At 52.8% G+C, this 18,705-nt stretch overlaps 1 protein-coding gene across 2 annotated transcripts in view; it reads right to left on the bottom strand.

Annotated features, from left to right (window-relative positions):
* Positions 1 to 3,843: 3,843 nt before the first annotated feature.
* Positions 3,844 to 18,705, bottom strand: part of WDR62 (WD repeat domain 62) — a 48,873-nt gene continuing 34,011 nt past the window's right edge. For both annotated transcript variants that reach the window (XM_070771995.1, XM_070771994.1), the window contains exons 16-32: positions 18,055 to 18,130; positions 16,656 to 16,767; positions 16,333 to 16,396; positions 15,497 to 15,619; positions 13,842 to 13,975; positions 11,503 to 11,555; positions 10,082 to 10,300; positions 8,141 to 8,268; positions 7,740 to 7,843; positions 7,311 to 7,418; positions 6,905 to 7,039; positions 6,408 to 6,522; positions 6,170 to 6,296; positions 6,036 to 6,087; positions 5,255 to 5,875; positions 4,284 to 4,441; positions 3,844 to 4,187 (exon numbers count right to left, since the gene is read on the bottom strand). In XM_070771995.1, the coding sequence (XP_070628096.1) occupies positions 3,924 to 4,187; positions 4,284 to 4,441; positions 5,255 to 5,875; positions 6,036 to 6,087; positions 6,170 to 6,296; positions 6,408 to 6,522; positions 6,905 to 7,039; positions 7,311 to 7,418; positions 7,740 to 7,843; positions 8,141 to 8,268; positions 10,082 to 10,300; positions 11,503 to 11,555; positions 13,842 to 13,975; positions 15,497 to 15,619; positions 16,333 to 16,396; positions 16,656 to 16,767; positions 18,055 to 18,130 (2,593 nt within the window). In that variant the 3' untranslated portion in view covers positions 3,844 to 3,923. The remainder of the gene's footprint in view (positions 4,188 to 4,283; positions 4,442 to 5,254; positions 5,876 to 6,035; positions 6,088 to 6,169; positions 6,297 to 6,407; positions 6,523 to 6,904; positions 7,040 to 7,310; positions 7,419 to 7,739; positions 7,844 to 8,140; positions 8,269 to 10,081; positions 10,301 to 11,502; positions 11,556 to 13,841; positions 13,976 to 15,496; positions 15,620 to 16,332; positions 16,397 to 16,655; positions 16,768 to 18,054; positions 18,131 to 18,705) is intronic.

The raw sequence follows: 18,705 nt of genomic DNA, 5'->3' as shown, positions 1-18,705 counted from the left end.
AAGAGGCTCCTGATTCAGTCTAAGGGTTCAGGGATGACTTTCCAGGTGTGAAACTTGATGGAGAAAAGGTTTCTGATAAACAGGGAGGGCTCTCCAGGCAGAGGAAGTCTGTAAAAGGCTTGGTGGTGAATGAAGCAATATTTATTCATTTCTTCACATTCCTGGAGAGTCAGTCCTACTAATGCATTTTCAGAAACAAGGGAGTTTAGTGCTGGAAGTCTGCGGGCCCAGAGCTTTGCTATTTTATCTCCATGGAACCTGGGCCAAGCCATATCTAGCTGAGCCTGTTTCTTCATCTGGAAATGGGACTGATGAGTCTTCCTACCACTGGTTTGTGTTGAAAATCCATGTAGATCACCAGGTGGGAATGCTTTGCACCGAGTCTGGCATGTGACAGAGATAAATAGGGGTTATTTGAAAGTCTTTTTTTTTTTTTTTGGCCACATAGCAGTCATGATGCAGGATCTTAGTTCCCCAATCAGGGATTGAACCTGCCTCCCCTGCAGTGGAAACTCAGGAGTCTTAACCACTAGACCACCAGGGTCTTGAAGGGTGGGGTGGCTAGGCAAGCATCTGAGTTTCAATCAGCCCATGAAATGTGATTTTAGGTGTCTCCATCTCTCAATTGCTGGACTTTACACAGTGTGCCTGGCATGCCTGGCCCAGGTCTGGGGGCCCAGTATCTAGGACCTGTCAGTTGTGTAGTGCAGGGCCCAGAGGCACTGAAGAACGAGCTGGTGAATGGGTTATGGGAGCCATTTTGTGGCTCTCTGGTGTCTAGTTTTCCATGCCCAACACCAGGTCTCTCGGAACAACTGGTTCCTGAGTTGTTGCTGAAAACACATTAGGGAAGAACTCTGGGCTTGGGGGTCTTTACTTGCCCCCAGTCCCCTTTCTGTCCTGGGTCCTGGAGGCTGACTGGGGTGGGAAGCATCACCTGGACCCCTGTGCCTGCTGGCTTTCAGTAGGATTTGGTAATGGGGGGCCCCACAGAAAATGGAGCCCCTCTTGCCAGGATCACTGCTCCCCTCAGGGCAGCCCCTCTCCTCTGGGTTCCACTTTGCTCCCTGTGCCTTCTGGTCTGAGCAGCAAGGAATAGCTCTCCTCTAGTACCATTTTAGGGTACTGTACTGGCCCTGAGGTTCCCCTGTCCACTTCTTCACAAATGATCCCTCTGCTGAACTCTTTGAAATATCCCACATGAGCATGCTTCCTGCTGGGACAATGCCGCATTCACACGTTCACCAGCAGTGGTTTCTTTTTTAAAATATTTACTTGGCTGTGCTGGGACTTAGTTGTGGCGCTCTGCATCTTCTAGTTGTGGCATGCAAACTCAAGTTGCGGCATGTGGGATCGAACCTGGGTCCCCCACATTAGCAGTGCAAAGTCCTACCCACTAGACCACCAGGGAAGCTCCAGCAGTGGTTTCTTAACCAGTTGGTTTGTCTAAGGAAAGTCTTGTCCTTCCAGGACTGAAGAGCTCGGTGAAGGTGGAGACTGGCAGACACACTGCCAGCCCACCCTCCTTTTGTGTTGAGAGAACCCAATTTTGTTGAAACAGTAACATGCCCAGGAAAGAATGGCTGAATCAAGTAAATCAAAGCTATTTCCATTCCTGTTGCCTGCAACTGCCCTGAAGGGAAGGGTGTCTAAGAAGGTTTGGCACTTTTCCCCTACAACCTTGGTGGGTGCCCAGCTTTGTGCCTTTGCTCCTAGTTAGGTGAGGGTGTACGCTGGGAACCACGGCAGCTGTGTTGCCACCATGAGGGCCTAAGCCAGGGAGTGAAACTCAGACTCACGAAGGGTGGAATAGAGCAATAACAGAATCTAGAGTAACAAATGTCCCTACAGCTTGGGGCCCCTTAAGCCAGGTGTTTGCTTCCTGGAGTTAACACCTTAACTATGATACAACGTGGAAGGAGGGGAAAATCCACGAGGGACAGAGGCTCAAGGTGGTCCCCTCGGTGTCCAGTCATCTCAGAGATTTTACAGCTTTGGCTGAGCCAGGCCAGGGCGGGGAGAGTGGTCTTCAGTCTTCAGGGGTGGCCTGTGAACCCAGGTAGGGAGCCTCCTGACAGAAATGCAGCCCACCTACGTGTCCTGAGCTGCCTGGGCTCCCTAAGGCAGGAAGAAAGAAGGGAACCTTGTGAAATAAGCAACACTGGGCATCTCACAAACACCAAGATCAGGGATTTTAGAGAAAAACCTGTATTGTGAATGTGTCTTGGATTTAATTTTTTTTTTCTATTTTTAAATTTAATTTTGCTTGCACTGGGTCTTTGCTGCTGTGCAGGAGCTTTCTCTAATGGTGGCGAGCAGGGGCTACTCTTTGTTGTGGTGCAAGGGCTTCTCATTGCGATGGCTTCTTTTTGTCGTGGAGCACACATTCTGAGCAAATGGATTTCAGCAGTCATGGCTTGAGGGCTCTTTAGAGCACAGGCTCTGTGGCATGTGGGATCTTCCCAGACTAGGGATGGAACCCTTGTCCCCTGCATTGGCAGGCAGATTCTTAACCACTGGATTATCAGGAAGTCCCAGATTAAAGTGACTTAAAACATCAAGGCCCTGCCTGGTGGGACCCATTTTCCCTCCCACCTCCTCTCCTACCATCTCCTTGAGCCCACTCCATTCCAGCCTCCTGGCTTCATTGCTATTCCTTTCATCCTCACATCTGAGCCTGCCACGGGGCCTTTGTACCAGCAATTCTCTCTGCCTAAATACTTGCCCAATTATCCACACTACCTGTCCCCTCTATCAAGCCTCTGCTTCAATGTCACCTAAGGCAGGCCTTTAACCAGCACAGTGACTGAGAGATCCCTCCGTTTACCTGCAGTTACACAGTTATCGTATTAATTCCTATCTTTTGCTCTCTAGGTGAATGCACGATGCTCTGCTTGTCCCTTGCTTGTTCCTTGCTCTACTCCTAACGTGTAGAACAGTGATGAGAGATGGGACCAGGAATTCCTGGGGGCTGGGAAGACTTTTCAACAACTGCATAATTAGTTCAGTGTTTACAGGGGCAACAGAGGGCCACGTCCTCAGGCTGAAGGGCCTGGCTCTACCACCAGGCAAGCCTGGGTTTGAGTCTCAGCCCTGTGGGGCCCTAGGCATGACCCTGGATATCTCTCTGAACCTGTTTCTGGAGAGCCATGATCACATTAGAGCCCAGAGGAACTCACAGGCAAGTGGGGGTTCGGGCCCCACAGAACACGGGATAGGACTGGGCTTCAGGGGAGGGCCCTGCTCCTGCTGCGCTTCCTTTTTGTAGACTCAGGACAGTGAAGGCTTTTGTGTTCCCAGTACTGTCTTCTCAGCAGATACACTATGTGGCTAGATGCCTGCTGCCTGGGGAGGCTGGTCCCAGAGCTGGAAGCCCATGGGATGTTGGAGCTGGACACAGTCCTGCTGGTGAAGGAATTACTAGCTCCAGCAGCTGGGTGGACTGGGCTGGATTGTCCAGTAGCCGAGCCTGTTTGTCCTTCCTCACTTTCTGCAAATGGGAACAAAAGCCTGGAGCTCACAGGATCCAGTGTGGGCCTGGCCCAGGGGCCGTGAGACAGTGTTGTGGGGATATGTGAATTGGTGGCCAGAGTCTGGCACACGGTGGTCATAGCGGCTCCAGTGGGTTCTTGGGCATTGGGAAGAAGGGCTGGCCCCCTCCTTAAGGGCCAGCAGCTCAGTGGGCTGGGGACAGGCGACGTCGGAGCCAGGTGCTGGGTTCGTCACTCCTGCAGTGCCCAAACTCATGGCTGGTGAGTTCCCTGGGCTGTCCTCCTCCCCTCTCTCCCCACATCCGTCTGAGTGGGGCTTTGTGGATGCGCCAGGACAGGCACCAGGCGCCACTTCTGCAAGCTGTCTGTTTATTTGCTTAAAATACCTATTTCCTCAGAAACACAGGGCTGCGGCAGAGAGGCTGCTGGCCCTCAGTCCCCACGTGCCTTCCTCCTCACGGCCTGCACCAGCAGCTCTGAGTAGTGTTCCAGCAGGGCACGCAAATCTGGGCTGGCCAGGGGGCACAGGGTAGGCGGGGAGGGGGCACCTGGGCTGGGCGGGGCCTGGGCTGTGGCCACATCCATCCCCACCAGCCAGTCACTGGCCTCTAACTGGCTGTGGATCCAGAGGAAAGTAGAGGCCAGCTCAGTTCGTGCCTGCCGCTGTTCGGCGTTCACCTCATCACTGGAGACCATCTGCAAGGGGCGCCCACCTTGTTAGGGGCCACGTGGGCCAGGCAGTGCCAGGGAGCCCCCCTCAGCCCTTTCCCCTGACCCTGGGGCTTGGCTCACCAGGTGGTAAAGGTCCAGGGCTTCCTGGAAGGCAGCCTGCAGTCTGTGCACGATAGTCCCCACATTGCTCAGCTCCAGGGGGTCTGGGGGCAGGAAGCTGGTTGGCGCCCTGGGGTCCTCCCAGTGTCCAGGGCAGTCCTGGACTGGACTGGGCACTTCTGGGGGTGCAAGGGAGGAAATGAGAAAGACACTTTTACTCTCCAGCTGATCTGAAGAGGCCAGGGTGGCTGGGCCGATCCCAACTGTTGTCCCCTTTCCTGGGACACTTTCCTCAGTCCCCAGGGCTCCTTTCCCAACCCTCCTGCAGATCTCTGCTCAAATGCCATCTTCTCCCTGAAACCTTTTCTCATCATTCACCATCCATCACCCGCCTGTCACTCCCTAAACCCTTTCTTTCTCTTCCTTCTCTCCATAGCGCACCTCACTTCATGGTACACTTAACCCTTTCCTTACAGATTAAGTCTGGTCAGGGAGGGGGGCACAGTTCTTGAGGTGCTAACCTACTGTGTTTCCCCTTTGTTTGCCTGGCAAAGTAATAAAGCTACTCTTTCCCTCTCCTCCATTAAAAAAAAAAATTTAGACAGGGCATCTCCCCCAGTTAAGGTGTTAATTTCTGTAGTCTCATTTACCACCAGCTCCCATGGATTGGGAAGATCTCCTGGAGAAGGGAACGGCAACCCACTCCAGTATTCTTGCCTTGAGAATTACATGGACAGAGGAGCCTGGCAGGCATCGGTCCATGGGATTGCAAAGAGTTGGACACAACTGAAGCGACTTAGCACACGACTGAAGCGACTTAGCACACCCATGTCCCCAGAGCCCAGAACAAAGCCCAATATATACAAGTAATCACTAAATATGTAAGGAAATCAATGAATGAATGGCACAGCACCTGTAGCCTTTGGAACTGAGCTTGCTGTTACTTGGGATGAGCTTAGGGGACAATCCTTCATCCTAAGGATGGTACTCACCAGGGGTGGGCTCCCGGAGAGAGGCGATGCTGCCAAGGACCCTAGGCCTGGCCTCTGGGAGCGGGGGACTGTTGGGGAGGACAGGGGTATCGAGGCGCACAGGAGCCAGGAACCTTGGGAGAAAGGCGGACTTGTGGAGCCTTGAGGCGATCCCATCTGCAGGGCTGTGGGCTGGGAAACCATCTGTCGTAACAGTGACATCGCGCTCGGTATCCACAGGCTCCTGGGACCAGACACACGTGGTGGGAGGCTCCAGTTGGGGTGGGGGCAGCAAGAGCCTGTCACAGATGCTCGACAGGCTGAGTTTCAGGCTGGCACGGGCCTCATGGTTGCCCCGGGAGGGCAGGGCAGGTTCTCGGCCCTCGCTGTCAGAACTGTGTGTCACTGTGGTGGTGACAGCCTGAAGCTCCTGGCTCAGGGAGGCCAGCTCCTCCAGGGAAATGCTGCGGGACATCTTGGCATGGGAACTGGCAGTGGCCTCCATGTGGGAGCAGGTGGTGGGGGTGTGGAGAACCTGAGCCAGGCCTGCAGCGGGTAGGGCTGTGGGTGCTGGTGGCTTCTTGTCTGTGGGTAGCGCAGAGGAGGAGGGGATGCAGGGCACCAGGCCCGTGAGGCAGGGGGCTGGAAAGGAAGCAGGTGGCTTGCTCTCACAGCCCAGCTCAGGACTGACAGACAGGGCCCCCCACCCAGCGTGGCTGCATGGTCCGAGTGGCCCCTGGCCATCCCCACCATGGCTCAGTGAGCCACCCAGGGCTTTCCACCCGGAGATGGGAACACTCACACAGTGGGGACCACACCTCCAGTGTCTCCTCAGCCTTTCCTCCAGGGACGACCTGTAAACACAGCCCTGCAGTGAAGACAAGGCCTCCTGGCCCCCAAGCCCCGTGTCTCGAGGGAGGTGGCCCCAGTACTCACGTTGGTCCTGACTGGGGAGGTGGAGCCAGCACCCACTGTTGGTGGCTCGCCCCGGAGGTCCGTGAGTCTGACCTCCGAGGACTTCACAAGGTGCTGGGGCAGTCGGGAAGGGAAGGCGTGGGGAAACCTGTTAGGTAAACGGGTGGCAGTGGCTGCCGTGAGGGTGGCAGGGGCACACAGCCCCGCCCTGCAGGGAAACGGAGAGTGGGTGGGTGTTCACTGATTCACCCGCTCCTACCTGGATGTCTTCTGAAGGCGGGAGAGGAACTGGGCTGAGATGCTCAGTCGGGGGTTGAAGAAGTCATCCTCGGTCTCAGGGGCTTTCAGGTCTCTCAGGGATCCGAGGAAGAGCTCTAGGGCAAGATGCCAAGGGAGCCCTCAGAAACCCTCCAGCCAGCCAGCCCTGGACCCAGGCAGACCCCACAGACCAGCAGACAGATCCTCAGAGACCCTCAACAACAGATAACACGGGGCTTCCCTGCTGGTCCAGGAAAAGATCCCACATGATGCAACTGAGACCCGATGCAGTCAAAAATAAAAAGCAGACAACACACACCTTGGGAGCAAATCGAGCTGGCAGAGGATACCGTGCGGCTCAGCCCCTAACTACAAAGTAAAATGCACGCCCTCCCACCACTCTTGCCAGCCCTGCCACGCAAAGCCGCACCCCGGGGACATCCACCGAGCCCAGTCCTTGGTGCGCCCAGGCAGGTGTCAGAGAGGGGCAGGGCTTACCCTCAGGCTGGGCATCAGTAAGCGTCTCGAAGTGGTGGCGGAGGAACTTCTCTTGCTCAGGGGTCTGGGGCAGGGAGCTGTTGGATATGTCTGGTACCTCGGGCCGGGGCAACTCTCCTGCAGTCCCTGGGCATCCTGGGCAGAGGGCGTGGGCAGGAGAGAACCGTCAACACCATGAGTCATGGAAGACGCCCTGAGAGAGCCGCCAGCCGCTTAACAATGGAGGAAGCTGGACTCGCCCATCACACACCCTGTGGCCACCAGGCGGAGAAGGCGGGGCTAATGGCTCTGTCTTCTAGGGGAGGGAATTGGGGGTGCAGGACTGATATGGCCAGTGGTTATATATTACAGCCATCACCCGGCCAGGCCCACGCACTGCCCTTTTCTGCATGTGGCCGCTGCTTACCTGGTATGGGGGGCATTGTGTCAAACTGAGGTTCTGTGTCTGGCTGTGGAGGGGAGGAATGGATGGTGGTGAAGCTGCACTCCAAGTCAGCCTCTGACTCCCCCGAGTCTGGAAGAGAGTGGGTGGGGTCAGGGGCCCAAAGCTGGGCCCTGATGGGTGAGTCAGGTAAGGCGGCTACGGGTTTCCAGGCTTCAGTTCCCTCATCTGAAGAAGGGGGACCGTAGGACCCATGCCCTATTTTACGGGCCAGCAAGGCTACACTTCGAGAGAGACGCAGAGCTGGGCTCCCACTGGTGGGCAGCTGGGCTCCAGAAGTCTAGGGTGAAGACAGCAGGGATGATGACTGGGTCACAGTCACCATCAGTGCCCAGAAAGGGGTGTGGCCGGACAAAGAGATGACTGCAAGGTGTGCTGCCGGTGCCCACTCACCCTCAGGTGGACTCCGGTCCTTCGAGCCGATTGAGGGGACCGGGAGGAAGGGGTCCCCTTGCTGGTCTCCGCACGCCTCCACTACCTCCTCCGCACAGTACTCACTACATGCCGGGGGTGAGGGATGGGTGGGGAGAGGGAAAAATGACACACTGGTTAGGAAACACCTGGCCCCTACCCAGAAGCCCTGGGCATCTGCACCTGCTCCTGCTGGGAGCACAGCCTGGCCTCTCCTGCCGGCACCAAAGGCGCCCTCCACGCACCCCTTCTTGGAACCAGGGAAGCAGGTCGCAGCCTCACCCCTCCGCCTCCCTCCCTCAGGCCCACTGAGAAAGCGGAGCGCAGTTCTTCCAGGGTGCGCCTACCAGTGGAGGCTTCCTCTCTCCAACTAAGGAACTCACCTGTCCATCCCTGTGACTGTCACCTCTGTCTCCAGGGGGCAGGTGATGAGCTCGCTGGCCTCAGGAGATCCCTGCTGTGGGGGTGACAAGGAAGGGTGCCCGCAGCCATCCTCCTGGGGACTCTCGGACTGTGGGTGAGGACAGAGCAGCCCTCAGAGGCAGCCGTGAGCCCCAGGGCCCGGGTGAGCCGCAAGGTTCTCCACCCACACCGGTGGCGACGGGAAAGATGGCAGGCCTCGCTGTTGGATGCTCCCTGTGAGCCAAGGCCCAGGCAGGGCCGTCATGAGCTCACTTCCTGCTGCTCCTCCATTTCATCTGCCCCTTAGCAGATAAGGAACAGGTATGGCTCCCCCCAGTAAGAGTCTATTCACATGAAGCTCAAGATCAGGCAAACCAATCCATGGTGACCAAGGTCAGCATGCTGGTTACTTCACCAAGGGTACTGACTGCACGGGCAGAGGGGTCATCCTCCAAGATCAAGAGGCAGAAAATGCTCTACATACTTTGACTTAGGGGGTGGATACCTAAGTGTGTACACAGGTATTCAGCAAACTGTGGTTTTATGATCTGTGTACCTAACTGCACTTATATTATGCCACATAAGGAAACTTATGTTGTTGTTAAGTTGCTAAGTCGGGTCTGATTCTTTGTGACCCCATGGACCGCAGCCCACCAGGCTCTTGTGTCCTTCACTGTCTCCTGGAGCTTGCTCAAACTCACGTCCGTTGAGTCAGTGATGCTATCTAACCATCTCTTCCTCTGCTGCCCCCATATTCCTCCTGCCCTCAATCTTTCCCAGCATCAGGGTCTTTTCCAATGAGTTGGCTCTTTGTATCAGGTGGCCAAAGTACTGAAGCTTTAGCTTCAGGATCAGAAAACTTACATAAGAAAACTTATATCAAAAAAGAATTTTGTTTGGAAAATAAAAGAATAAGATCTAAAGATATGTTAGCACCTTTTTGGGCCCAGACTCTGTTTATGGCCCTGGATAACTATAAAAGCCCTCTGAGGGCTTCTTTTTTTAATGACCATTTTTAACTTTTTTTTTTTTTAATTATTTTTTGGTCTTGTCCCACAGCATGTGAGATCTTAGTTCCCTGATCAGGGATCAAACCTGTGCCCCCTGCTTTGGAAGTGTGGAGTCTTATTTTAAGATATTGATTTGTTTTTATTTATTTGGCTGTGCTGGGTCTTTGCTGCAGCGTGAGAGATCCTTAGTTCAACATGTGGAATTTAGTTCCCTGACCGGGGATTGAACCCTGATCCCTTGCATTGTGAGCTTGAAAGAAATCTTAGCCACTGGACCACCAGGGAAGTCCCTTGAAGTGTGGAGTCTTAACCACTGGACTGCCAGGAAAGTCCCTATGACCATTTTAAAAAATGACTTTTTGATATCTTTTTTCTTGGCCATCTTTTTTTTGTCTTTTTTGAAATGACCGTATTTTTGAAAACCAAAGACCAGAGAATTGAGAATCAAGCCTTGCTGCAAGTTACATAGCCAGGAGTGGGTAGGTCCGGGGCACCACCTGCTCAAATGCCCTCCACTCAGGTACAGGCCTGCCCTGGGGCCCAAGCTCTCACCCTCAAGTGAGCGCCTTCCTGACTCTTGGTCTGCTCTGGGACGTTTCCCTGTGCACCTGGCCCAGGGCTCATCCACCTGCTCACTGCTATCTCATTAACCCCTCACATCCCTAGATTGGCATCTCCCTGCTAAGTTGCTTCAGTCGTGTCTAACTCTTCGTAATCCTATGGACTGTAGCCCACCAGGCTCTTCTGTCCAAGGGATTCTCCAGGCAAGAATACCGGAGAGGATTGCCATGCCCTTCTCCTAGAGTGGGATGGTGAACCTTATTTTCAGAATGCATGCATGCTGAGCCCCAGCTCCTCAACCGGCGGTCGTGGTGCGCGTGCTATGGGTGGGGCTGGGCCAGCAGTCCATACCTCGTTCAGCAGGCCTGCCAGTCTCTGCGACTCCATCGCATCCAGGACGGAATCCTCCAGGCTCTCGGGCTTCATGGGGGTGAAGTAGCAGTCCAGGTCCCTGGCATCCAGGATGGTCTTAAGAGGCTCCTGGTCAGCCCGCTCTGCCCAGCGGCCATGCGGCTGGTAGCTGCGCTTGGCATGGAAGGCCGTGCTGTCTGCTGCGTCATCATCTCCTAGCTGAGGGGACAAGGGGATGCTCAGGCAGCTCGCCAAGAGCTTGCCAATACCAGTGAGGGTGAGGAACACTGTACAGACCCTCTTCCAGCCTTGGGGCTTTAAATCTCACTCAGAAACAACTTGCAGGCATCTGTCTCCAGCAGAACCTTGTTATTTTTTTTGCCATGTCACGTGGCTTGTGGGATTTTAGTTCCCTGACCAGGGATTGAACCTGCACCCCCTGCAGTGGTGACAGAGGAGTCTTAACCTAACCACTGGACTGCTCAGGAAGTCCCAAACCTACCTCTAAACTTCAGAAGTCCTCATGCAACTGCTCCACATCTCCACATAGATGTTTAGCAATCTTTCAAAGCAAACATGTTGAAGACACCTGACCCTTCCCCCTAAACCAACTCAACCTCAAGTCTTCCATCTCAGTGATTCTTCCCAGCTACTCAGGCCCCAAACCTTCAGGTCCTCCTTTGTTCCTCTTATTCTGTCCTCACACTTCACATTTCTGCAACTCTGCCACTCAAACACACCCAAGATATGTACACTTCTCTTCTCTGCCGCTTCCCTGATCCTGCTTACCACTGCCTCCTACTAAGACTTGCTTGGCAGACAGTGGAAGGGTGGGTGCTTGAGAACCTGGGTTCTGGAGCCAGCCTTCTAGGGTCAATCCCACCTTCTCTAATTCTTAGCTGTGTGACCCTGGGCAAGTTACTTAACCGCTTTGTGCCTCAGTTTCCTATCTGTGAAATAACAGGGGATATGAAAAGCCCAGACATCAATGATGATTAAACAATACATATAGAAGACTCAACAGAACCTGAACAGAGCCAAGTGTGCTGTGAATAATTGTTATTGTTGTTTTAGTCGCTAAGTTGTATCTAACTCTTTGTGACCCCATGGACTGTAACCCACCAGGCTCTTCTGTCCATGGGATTTCCCAGGCAAGAATACTGGAGTAGGCTGCCATTTCCCTCTCCAGGGGATTTCCCGATCCAGGGATCAAACCTGTGTCTCCTGCTTTGGCAGGTGGATTCTTTACCACTGAGCCACCAGGATAGGCATGCAGTAAATACCTGTGGCATGAATGAAGAGCTGTCTAAACAGAGACTGAAACCATGCTAAGGATTCTCCATGGAAAGTAAAGATATGAAGGGGAAAAGGCACCTGTACTTTGTTAGCCTCTAAGTGTCCCTCTCCCCCGGCAGACTCACCAGCCGCTTCGCCCAGAGCGGCAGCTTGCCGTTGGTCAGCAGGCACTGAGGATCTGAAGAGACACAGAACATCCATGAAAAGAGAATAAACAAGTCAAGAGACCACCGTGAACATAAAGAGGCAGCTCTCCAGAGACCACACAGGAAATGACACATCCAAAGATGGCTGGCCTCACTAGCTGTCGGGGAAATGCACATTTGTTTTAAAGATTTCTCTTTTGATGAGGACCATTTTTAAAGTCTTTACTGACTTTGTTAACAATATTGCTTCTGCTGTCTACATTCAGTTTCTTTTTGGATGTGAGGCACGTGGGATCTTAAGTCCCCAGCCAGGGATGGAATCCACATTCCCTGCTTTGGGAGGCGAAGTCTTCAGCACTGGATCGCCGGGGAAGTCTTACGGGAAATGCAAATTTAAGCAATGGGATATGTTTTCCCCACGCACACTAAATCGCTTCAGTGGTGTTCAACTTTTTGCGACCTTATGGACCATAGCTCCTCTGTCCGTGGGATTCTCCAGGCATGAATACGGGAGTGGGTTGCCATTTCCTCCTCCAGGGGATCTTCCTGACCCAGGGATTGAACCCGCATCTCTTACGTCTCCTGCATTGGCAGGCAGGTTCTTTACCACTAGCTTAAGATTGACCAAAATTAAAAGGCTTCAAACTATCAAGTATTGGCAAAAGTATGAGGAAATAGCGGGCTTAATACTGTCTGCTGGCTGGGGCAGCCACTGGATTTGGAGGGCCCTTGGCGTTATCTTTTAAAATAAGAAGTGTATTAATCCTGGGATCCAGCAGCACGTGTCCTTGCACTCTGTCCTAGAGAAACACCCTCACACATGGCCAAGGAGGTGGCATTGGGTCGGGGTGGGTAGTCAGCACAGCCTCGTTCACAACAGTGTAAAGTCAGAAAACACCCAAATGGGGGAGAAGGCTCAAGAGGGGGATATGTATACATATAGCTGATTCACGGTGTTGAACAGTAGAAATTAACATAATGTTGTAAAGTAATTATACTCCAATTAAAAAATAAAAGTACATAAATAAAGCAAAAAAGAAAAAAGAAAACATCTCAGTGTCCCCCTGGAGCACAATCAGTGGTGATGCTACTGGTTAAAAGAGGGAGGCCTCTGCTTTGTAGTCAGTGAGATTGTTTTGAGAGAAAAAAAGATACAGGAGAATATCTGCAGTCTAATATAATTTGTAGACATAGATGCTCCCTGTGTATATTATGTATACTAATGTTCAGAAAAAGGCCTGAAAGGATCCACACCACCTTGGAAGAGACGTTGGACTGGATGTGAGGGTGGTGACAAAGAAAATGAGCTTATTCTTTAGTTTTTTCCCCAGGTTGAATTCTCACATGGCTGCTGCCTACCAATCAGCCATCCAGGGGGCCCCTGCCTGTTTCTTCCCTATTGGCAGAGCCCACCAGCTTCACTAAGAGCACATAGGTTAGCCACCATTCCCAAGCTCTCTCACAGCTGGAGCTATTATGGCCAACATGACCAGCAAGAAGCCTGCAGGGGCTTCTGGGAAAGAAGAAGCTCCATAAAGGCGATTCCAGGAGGGAATGTCCTCTTTGATCATGTCTCTGATGGCTGGAACTTCAGCAGCCATCTTGCAACATGAGGGCTGAAGCCAAGGCAATATGCAAGGAAGCAGGAATTCATGGAGGGCCTGGCCTCTCAAACTCGCTGAGCCACTTCTCTCCCTTCTGCCTGAACAAGAGAATCTGGTTTGTCTTCTGGCTAACATCACCCTGTTTTCCCCCTGGGACAGCCCCTTACACTCACCCCTGGCCTTTGATCACATGGTTCAAGTGGAGTTGACTAAAGCCTCTGCCCTCAGTGATGACCACACGACTCAGGGCTGGCTAGTCACAGTGGCTGGATCAGAAACTGGTGGGTGACTTATAGCAGGAATCTAAGTCATGAGCAGAGGACTCCAAACTGTTGGGGAAGAGGTGCTTTCTTCTCTAGTGTTATAACCTTGAGCTGCCAGGGATACTCTGCCCCTTTAACAAGGAGAGTCTGCCTGAGTGCAAAGTCAACACAGAAAAGCAGAGCCAAGAGATGGAGAAACATCTGTGTCTTTAATGTCACCTGACTACCAGGATCCAGCTATGCCTGAACCCATACTCTCAAAGTTTCCATTACAGGAACCAATAAATCCTCTTTCTAAATTAAGCCAGTGAGAGTCTAGTTGCTATGACCCTGAAAGAGTCCTGACTGATGTGATTATTGAGTTTCAGTATGTGTCAGGCTGTGAAAGTAGTGGCCAAAACCCAGCAATGATCCCTCTGCTGAGAGTTCAAAATAGGGCCCCTTTCCCAACCTGGATCCAAGCTCTCCTTGGATGGGGTCTTCAGCAGCTCTTCAGATTCACATTCTTCCTCCAGCTCATCCTCCGTCTGCTCTCCGGGGCTCAGGGAGCAAATCTCACTAGGCACGGATGCATATATCTCCTGCCTGAAGACAAGAAAAAGGATGGCAGGAGAGAAACACAGGTAAATGGGGTGGGAGAGGGGACCTGCCTAGGGCTGGGTCCGTAAGAGCACACTCTTGGCTTCTGGTCAACACGGGGCTGGGAGATCTCACCTGCTACAACCCCTCTGCTAGAAACATATTGTCACAATAAATGACACATAACAAAGGCTGGCCTGGAGAAGGAAATGGCAACCCACTCCAGTATTCTTGCCAGGAAAATTCCATGGACAGAGGAGACTGGCGGGTTACAGTCCATGGGGTCGCAAAAGAGTTGGACATGACTTAGCAACTAAAAACAACAAAGGTTGGGCTCAAAAAATAAGACACACTCTTCAAGGCCCACAGCAATGGAACAGAAAGCAAAGCAGATGGTAGGGCATAAATCCTGAGCTGCTGGCTTCTGTTCCAGAAAGCAGGGTTAGCAATGAGATTTTAGTTTCAAGGGCCAAAGAGCTGTCCACTCCCTTGGTCCCTAGATCTGCATCACCTCAAGATGACTGCAGAAAATGAGGCCATGTCAGGCCTGGTCCCCAGGGGACGGCAGTGGCAAAGCCTCAAGACAGAGAGAGAGGACTTCCCTGGTGGTCTGGTGGTTAAGAATCCACCTGCCAATGGAGGGGACGGGGTTCTAGGCTGGGAAGATCCCCCATGCTGTGGGGCAACTAAGCCTGTGCACCACTGACTACTGAAGCCCACGCACCTAGAGCCTGTGCTCTGCAACAAGAGGTGCCACTGCAATGAGAAGCCGTGTGTACCTCAAGGGAGAGCAGCCCCAGTTAAAAGTCCATGTGCAACAATGAAGACCCAGGGCAGCCAAAAATAAATAAATGAAAAAAAAAGAGAGAGACAGGGACAGCTCCAGGGACAGGAGAGAAGAAAATTTAAAACCTCCCACTCCAAGTGAAACTTCCAAACCAAAATCCCAAATCAAAGACCAGAATAGGAATTCACTCCAAATAAAACTGGTCTTGGAACTTAAAGACTTAAGAAATAGGTTTGGGAAACTCAGGGATGTAAGTGAAAGAACAACTTCCATTTAAAGATTAAGAAGACATCCCTGCTCCCCTGAACCCTTCCCTGACCTCCTCCCTCTGCACCGAGGGCTGGGTTGGGGGCCTCCTCTAGTCCCCACAGCCCCCCGAGGGCTCCTCACCAAGTGCTCACAGGCTCTCCTAGCACTTGCACTTTTACACTTCAAAGCCTTTCTCACGTGTGTTACTGTAACTTCGTGTTCAAAGTCCATTTCCCAGAGAATACACGCAAAAATACAGCTGATTCACTTCCACTGTATAGCAGAAACTAACGCAACATGGTCAAACAACTATACCCCAATAAATGAAAACAAAAATCAAACCCCCATAAAGTTCATCTGCTCTTCGAGGCCCTGAGGGCATAAGGGGCAGGCTCTGGGTCCGGGCCCTGCCCGTGTCCGCAGCCTCACTCCCTACGGAGGCCGGGGCAAGAAGACAGCCCTCTGGTGAATGGATAGGAGGCTGCCAGGACCTGGGGTGGCCGCTCCACTTCCCGTCCTTCGTGTTCTGCTGCTGCTCCCGGTGGTCGATCTCCAGCAAGTGCTGCTTCATGCAGTTGGTGATCTCAGGGCCCAGGTGCCAGATGAAGACACAGCTGCAGAGGCCAAGGAGAGATGTGGAAGGAGGAGGAACGGTGAATACGGAAGTCATCTGACCCCGGAGCCACCTGTGTCACCATAGCCAAGACCCTACTCCCTGGCCTGGAAAACAGCTCCCATCAGCTCAGTGCAGGTCTACAGCCTGGTGGGGTCCAGGGCCCCTTGTAAACCAAGGCTGTGCTGAAGACCTCAAACACGGAAGACAGCCGTGAGGGAGGGTAGTAAATCAAACAGTGACAAAAGGGACGCCCTAGGACACCAATCAGGTGCTAAGGGACTGACATATGTCATCTCATTTGACCCTCACCTACGATTCTCAAGGCAGATGGGGTCATCTCTCTCTCTTTTTTTAGCCCCACCATGCAACATGCAGGATATTAGTTCTCTGAATAGGGATTGAACCCCCTGCCCCCTGCCATGGAGCTTGAAGTCTTAACCACTGGACCACCAGGGAAGTCTCGGGCTCATCTCTCTTTCACAGAGATTCAGGTTCAGAAAGGGGAAATGGCCTGCTCAGGGTACAAGTAAGTGGCAGGTCTAGATTTGAACTCAGGGCTTGGCACACTGTCCGGCGAGAGTAAGCTGGCATGCTTTGAGTTCCAGCTGTGGGCACCGGGCTCTAGTGTCTGAGCCCTGGCTCTCCCCATAGGATAGGTCTCACCCACTCCCAGAGGGAGGCCCTGCCGGGCAGCTTCCAGGCCTTTCCCACCTGTCTCCGGACACGGTGATCAAGTGACGGCAATCATAGGTGAACTTCATGCCGGTGACAATTTCTGCAAGTAGAGCAGAGAAGCTGCATTGGTCTTTTTCATTTATTTATTTGACTGCACCGGGTCTTAGCTGCAGCATGTGGGATCTTTAATCTTCGTTGTGGGACCTAGCTCCCCGACCAGGGACCGAACCCGGGCCCTCAGCGTTGGGAATAGGGAGTCTTAACTACTGGACCACAAGGAAGTCCTGCACTGGCCTTCTGAGCTAGAAGGCTGGGTGAGGGCAGGTGCGAAGGGGTCCCAAGCAGAGAGGCACACCCACCTGAATGGCCAAACATCTTGGCAACACACTCGCCTGAGTAGAAGTCAATCACTGAGATGCTTTTGTCAGAGCAGCTGGTGGCCAGGAAGGTGCCCGAGGGGTCCACGTGGACCTGCCGAGAAGAGCGCCCACGTGACACTGGGGTGGCCTCCGTCTTCCCAGAGGCTGGGGTCTCAATATCACAGCCCCACTGACCAAGGACCCCCTTGTGCTGGGCGCTAGGTACGTGGACTCATCCCAAGTTAGCCTCACAACACACCCATGGTAGGTAGAAGCTCCTGTCCCCAATTCACAGGTAAAGAAATTAACAACCATCACAATGGTACTAATGGCGGCCAGGCCCTGTGCTAAGTACTGTATGTATGTGGATTTATTTCCCCCACAGACTCCTGTGAAAGAGGCTTAAAAAATTTTTTTTTAAATCCTAATTAAAGTTGTTACAATACTGCTTCTGTTTTATGTTTTGGTTTTTTGGCCATGAGACATGTAGGATCTTAGCTCTCTAACCAGGGATTGAACCTGCCCCCCTGCACTGGAAGGCGAAGTCTTAGCTTTTGGACCTCCAGAGAGGTTCCTCTAGAGGCTCTTTTTATTTGCATTTTAGAGATGATGAAACAGGATTGAGAGGAGATGACATTTGCCCAAGGTCACAGACAGCCCGAGGCAGAACTTTAAGAGGATCTGACTCTGGAGCGTTATAACAACTCCCCTAGTCCAGAGACTCTTGAGAAGGTTCCCACCTCATCCTGGATAACACAGGCAGGGGGGAAAATTTGAAGAGGGACCCCAGACCTCTCTGATTCTTCCCACCACACTCTGCTGCCACTCAGATGGAAACTACTTAAATGTCCTTGCTTGGGGAAAGTGAAAGAAAGTGGCTCAGTTGTGTATGACTCTTTACAACCCCATGGACTATAGAGTCCGTGGTATTCTCCAGGCCAGAACACTGGAGTGGGTAGCCGTTTCCTTCTCCAGGGGATCTTCCCAACCCAGGGATCAAACCCAGGTGTCCCGCATTGCAGGAGGATTCTTTACCAGCTGAGCCACCAGGGAAGACCAAGAATACTGGAGTGGGTAGCCTATCCCTTCTCCCACGGATCTTCCCAACCCAGGAATCAAAGCAGGGTCTCCTGTATTGCAGGCAAATTATTTACCAGCTGAGCTACCAGGGACGCCCCCACTTGGGGAAGGGTTCAGTAAATAAATGTAGAGCTGCTGGGGCCACTCCTGGCTCCCAAGCATCCTTAGTCAGCCAGGCCTGAGTGGATGCTGGCCAGCATGTGATCCATTGATCCCATGCTCAGAAGGACCCATATATCAGATGGCTCAATAGGGCAGGAAACAGACAGGGGTATGTGTGTGTCTGGGTGTGGTTTCAGCCAGGGCCCCAGTTCCTCACCTTCAGCAGGGACCCGTCATCACCCTGGGAGCCCTTGTAGCACTTCTTCTGCTTCCCATTCATGGTGTTGTAGACTCTGGAAGGTGAGGGCAGGAGTGGCTACCATGGCCCCACCCACACTCCTTCTTGTTCCAACCTTACCTGCTGCCCTCCTCTCCCTGGGAAGCCCCCAGTACCTCTTTTCCTTCACTGCCTGGATTGAAACCTTGTATCAGGGAATGGGACCCTGTCTCAGGCTGAGGTCATAGAGGTTATGTCTGGCACACAATTGGAATAAGCAAATGTAGGAGATGGAGAATCTCTTTGGACATGCTCATTCCTCCATATCCTTCCCAGTCTAAGCTCAGATATCCCTTCCTGTGAGCCCTGCTTGAGCCCCAGGTGGGATGGATGTCCCCCGAAGCCTCTGGGCTCTCCTCATCCCAGCCCTGACCACTCCATGCTGTCACTATCTGTCTGTCTGTCCTCCCTTGCACTCCACGGAGGCAGGGCTGGGGACTCCCTCTCTCTTCCCCGCAGACTCTCATACTCAAGAAACGAGGTTGATGAACCATGTCAGCACCTCTTGATTACCCCACACAGGCTCCTGAGAGCCAGGGAACACACTGTTGACCTGGAGACAAGGCCTGGGTGAGCCCAGCTCCTAAGAAA

This window comes from Bos indicus, chromosome 18 (assembly GCF_029378745.1).
Source record: "Bos indicus isolate NIAB-ARS_2022 breed Sahiwal x Tharparkar chromosome 18, NIAB-ARS_B.indTharparkar_mat_pri_1.0, whole genome shotgun sequence".
Lineage (NCBI taxonomy): Eukaryota > Metazoa > Chordata > Mammalia > Artiodactyla > Bovidae > Bos > Bos indicus.
This window is presented reverse-complemented; position numbering and strand designations above follow the sequence as displayed.